Source organism: Cebus imitator, unplaced genomic scaffold (genome assembly GCF_001604975.1).
Source record: "Cebus imitator isolate Cc_AM_T3 unplaced genomic scaffold, Cebus_imitator-1.0 Scaffold82, whole genome shotgun sequence".
NCBI classification, from domain to species: Eukaryota; Metazoa; Chordata; class Mammalia; order Primates; family Cebidae; genus Cebus; species Cebus imitator.
In genome coordinates this window covers 1,424,271-1,429,239 of record NW_016107397.1, presented here as the reverse complement: position 1 = coordinate 1,429,239, position 4,969 = coordinate 1,424,271, and the positions used below count along the sequence as shown (strand labels likewise).

The following is a 4,969-nucleotide window of genomic DNA, read 5'->3' as shown; positions in this document are numbered from 1 at the left end:
TTTTCTGCCTCAGCCTCCTGAGTAGCTAGGACTATAAGTGCTCACCACCATGACTGGCTAATTTTTGTATTTTTAGTTGAGACAGGGTTTCACCATGTTGGCCAGCTGGTCTTGAACTCCTGACCTCCGGTGATCCACCTGCCTTAGCCTTCCAAAGTCCTAGGATTACAGATGTGAGCCACCGCACCCTGCCAAGTTTTGTTGTATTTTTAGTAGAGACAGGGTCTTGTCATGTCGGCCAGGCTGGTCTCAAACTCCTGGCCTCAAGTGATCCACCTGCCTCAGCCTCCCAAAGTCCTGGGATTACAGGCATGAGCCACCATGCCTGGCTAGATACGTTGTATTTAAGATTTTATTCTCCTCTGCACACATTTCACTCCACAGTTTTGAAGCATTCCTGATCACTTACATGATTACTGTCATCTTTGTTTGAAGGATGTTTAAAAAAAAGAGCTGAATTCAATATATTACTTTGTGATCACTCATCTAAAATAGAAAGAGGTGTGTTACACTGTGCATTCTAATTCTTCCCAGTAGGATGCCTCGTTTGGTTTTGTGTGAACCGACAGAGCTTTACAACATCCTGAACCAGGTCACAAAGCTATCCAGATTAATAGAACCCAACTATCTCTGTTTATTGGGTAAGTACTTGGGGGGAAAAAACGGGGGCTGGTGAACACAGTGTCCATCAAATATTATTTTTGATGAGTTAAACTTTCGGGAGGGGGAATTAATGACTTTAGAACAGGGGTCCCTGGACCAGGTGAGGGGGCACACGCCTGTAATGCCGGCACTTTGGGAGGCCTAGGTGGGTGAATCACTTGAGGCCAGGAGTTCAAGACCAGCTGGGCCAACAGGGCAAAACCCCATCTCCACTAAAAGTATAAAAAATTAGCCAGGCATGGTTGTGCACACCTGTAATCCCAGCTACTCGGTGTAGGGCTATTGGCCCCACAGGGTTGTGGGGTGTCCCCTATAGCTGTGCCGAAGCGCAGGATCCAAGAAATGAGGCAGGACACAGAAAAACTGGAAAAAAGCAGCTGGGCTCGGGGGGTGGGGAGGGGGGCGCTGTGCCACCTATGTGCAGAGACAGGTGAGGCCCCGAACGTCCAGAAGCATCTGTATTTATTGGGTACAAGGCAGGGGGAAGGGTCGTGAGTGAGGTCATCTATAGGCTTAATGATAGGACATACATAATCATGTGAGTAGCAGGTGAGAAGGCCACCCCATTATGTCACCTGGGTAGAGAGGTGGGCCGTGCGCAGTAGGGGGCCGTGTAGAAAAAAGGGCTCCACCCCCATTAGGTCACCAAGAGAAGGAGGTGGGCTGTGTGCAACAGGTGTCGTGCGCAACACTTCTTATCTGGGGGCCGGAGACTTCAAAGGATTTCTAATAGAAGGATACTGTAAGCCAATGCAGTGGGGGCTGACAGACTTGTGCTTTTCTCTAAGATATTTATGGGAGGATGATTTGAGCTAGCGCAGAAGCCTGAAAAGGCTGACAGGGTGTACGGCTGCCGTGACTGGTCACACCAGAGGGGTTCTTCTCCCTCGGCTATTTCCAGCATCTCAGGCCTGAGGCCTACTTTCCACAGGAACTGGATGCAAGGCACTACAACTCCTTTATCAGGAGAGGCTCTTGCTCCATCCCTGCCATACAGCGTATGCCCTTTCAGGCAGGGACGCCACCGCCTGGGTCTTTGGTTCGTGTCCTGGTCTGGCTGTTTTCCCATGTACTGCTTCTGTTCTGTGACTGCTCTAGGTATTCCTCCTACTATAAACTACTATGTGGTTATATAGAAGGATTCTATAAATCAGCACTAAATGTGTCGGTACAGCTCCCAATACAACACCTATAAAATTATATAGAAAGATTATATAGAACTAAGTACGCTAGATATAAGTACTAAGTATGATTATACAAGCTAGATATATGTAAGCAATAAGTTATACTTCAAGCACTAATACTATAATATGATTATATATAAAGGATTATATGAAGGAAATAACTGAGTAATAACACTTTAAGATATTCTTCAGGCACTAATTGTGCCTGGGGTTTGCATACGCTCCTTCCTCGGTGCCCATGTGGGGGGTTATCCACACTCGGGAGGCTGAGGCGGGAGAATTGCTTGAACCCGGGAAATGGACGTTGGAGTGAACCAAGATCGCACCACTGCATTCCCAGCCTGGGCAACAGAGTGAGACCCTGTCTCAAGAAAAAAAACAGGGGTCCCCAGCCCCCAATACCAGTCTGTGGCCTATTAGGAGCCAGGCTGAACAGCAGGGAAGCCAGTGAAGCTTCACCTGTAGTTACAGCCACTCCCCATTGTTCACATTCCTGCCTGAGCTCCGCCTCCTGTCAGATCAGCTGCAGCATTAGATTCTCATAGGAGTGTGAACCCTACTGTGAACTGCAGATGCCAGGGATATAGGTGGAATGCTCCTTATGAGAATCTAATGCCTGATGATCTGTCACTGTCTCCCATCACCCTCAGATGGGACTGTCTAGTTGCAGGAAAACAAGCTCAGGGATCCCATTGATTCTACGTGGTAATGAGTTATAGAATTATTTCAATATATATTACAATGTCATAACAATAGAAATAAAATACGCAAAAAATGTAATGTGCTGGAGTTATCCCCAGTTCATCCCCAACCCCACTGTCCTGTTCTGTGGAAAAATTGTCTTCCACGAACTGGTCCCTGGTGCTTTTAAAGAGGCTGGGGATTGCTGCTTTAGAAAGCTGTTGAGAGGCCAGGTGCGGTGGCTTATACCTGTAATCCCAGCGTCTTGGGAGACCAAGGCAGGAAAATCGCTTGAACCTGGGAGGCAGAGGTTGCAGTGAGCTGAGATCATGCCACTGTACTCCAGCCTGGATGGGGATTTAGTGTGAGCTCACTTCAAATTTGATTTCTTTCTTCCCCTCTCTTCCTCCCTCCCTTGCTTCCTCCATTTCTTTATTTATTTGAGACAGAATCTTGCTCTGTTGCCCAGGCTGGAGTGCAACGGCATGATTTTGGCTCTCCTCAACCTCCACTTGCCAGGTTTAAGTGATCCTCTTTCTTCAACCTCCTGAGTAGTTGGGATTACAGGCATGCGCCACCACGCCCAGCTAATTTTTGTATTTTTAGTAGAGATGGGGTTTTGCCATGTTGACTAGGCCTCCTGGCCTCAAGTGATGCACCTGCCTCAGCCTCCCAAAGTGTTGGGATTACGAGGGTGAGCCATCGCGCAGCCGGCATCTCAAGTTTTAAACCAACAATGACTATCCCTTAGCTGCCCAACAAATAGATGTCGATGATGATGGAAGTCCTCTAAGTAGTTATGGTCATATGTTCCTTTGCAAATTCAGTTCTTAGTTAAACACTTTTCCTTTCCAGATGTCCGTTCCAAACGGGAATATGACGAGAGCCACGTGATTACAGCCCTTCATGTGAAGAAGGTACATGGGCAGAGGCAGGCTGGCTACCCTGCAGCCAGGTGGGGAATAAGGGGAGGTTTTACCCTCAATCCAGCGGGCAGCAGAGGCTGGACTGATTTCTCTGCGTCCACCGCGGTGGTCTTCCACACCTCTCACTCTCACACATTTTCTCAGGTATCCTCCCATCCCCTGATATTTATCAACACTTCATTAGACAAATATTGATTTCTTTTTTTTTTTTTTTTTGAGACAAGTGTCTTGCTCTGTCACCCAGGCTAGAGTGCAGTGGCACGATCATAGCTCACTGCAGCCTTAAACTCCTGGGCTTGGCCGGACACAGTGGCTCACATCTGTAATCCCAACACTTTGGGAGGCCAAGGTGGGTGGATCACCTGAGGTCAGGAGTTTGAGACCAACCTGGCCAGCATGGTGAAACTCCGTCTCTACTAAAAATACTAAAATTAGCTGGGTGTGGTGGCTCACGCCTGTAGTCCCAGCTACTCGGGAGGCTGAGGCAGGAGAAATCACTTGATTTCTCGGGAGCTACTCAGGAGGCGGAGGTTGCAGTGAGCTGAGATCACACCATTGTACTTGAGCCTGAGTGACAGAGTGAGACTTGGTCTCAAAAAACCTCCTGGGTTCAAGCGATCCTACCCTGCTCAGCCTCCAGAGTAGCTGAGACTACAAGAGGCTGCTGCCATGCCTGGCTAATTTTTAGATTCTTTGTAGAAATGGGGTTGCACTGTGTTGTCCAGGCTGCTCTTGTACTCCTGGCTCTAGCTGTCCTCCCACCCTGGCCTCCCAAAGCGCTGGCATCACATGTGTGAGCCTCCAAGCCTGGCCAGATATTGATTTAATTCCTTGATGTGCCAGGTACTATTCCAGACCTTGGGGATACAACAGAATACAACAGCCTGAGCTTATTGTCCCTGCCCTCATGGAGCTTTCTCTCTTTTTTTCTTTTTAGTTATTTCTGTTTTTATATTTATTTTTGGAGTTTTATTTTTTAAAGTAATTTTTAGGGAAAGGTCTTGCTCTGTCACCTGGGCAGGGGTGCAGTGGCACAATCATGGCTTGAACTCCTGGGTTCAAGCCATCCTCCCACCTCAGCCTCCTGAGTAGCTGGGACTACAGACTTCTGCCATTAGGCAATTTTTTTTTTTTTTCTTTTTTTCGAAACAGGATCTTACTATGTTGCCCAGGCTGTCACAGACCTTCTGTTCTAGTCACCAAACACACAATAAACCCCAGAGATAATAGGCTATAATCCAAAGGTGAAAACCCTTCCCTTTTTTCCTTCCCATCCTATCCCATCTTCCCTTCCCCCTCCTGAGAAGTGGACAGAGCCCTGTGGTCACCGCGTCCCCTACTACAGTGAGAACTTCTCCCCACACCTCCAGGGTGTCTTCTTCCTCAAGTCATGGCGAAGCGTGGCTGCCGTCACCCGGGATCCGTCTCTGTCCTCCTCAGTCCTGATCACATTCTCTGCCCTTCACTTGGAGGTTCCCTTTGACTTCTGTTATTTTCTTTTTTTTTTTTTTTTTT

General features: G+C 47.8%; 1 protein-coding gene across 16 annotated transcripts in view; it reads left to right on the top strand.

Annotated features, from left to right (window-relative positions):
• The window catches only part of STYXL1 (serine/threonine/tyrosine interacting like 1), a 59,007-nt gene that overhangs the window by 17,850 nt on the left and 36,188 nt on the right, over window positions 1–4,969 (top strand). For 8 of the 16 annotated variants that reach the window (XM_017533457.2, XM_017533458.2, XM_017533464.2 and 5 more), the window contains exons 2-3: window positions 538–641; window positions 3,384–3,445. In XM_017533457.2, coding sequence (XP_017388946.1) covers window positions 538–641; window positions 3,384–3,445 — 166 coding nt within the window. Of the gene's footprint in view, window positions 1–534; window positions 642–3,383; window positions 3,446–4,969 lie in introns of all 16 variants that reach the window. The other 8 variants (XM_017533463.2, XM_017533460.2, XM_017533456.2 and 5 more) reach the window with 2 other exon arrangements.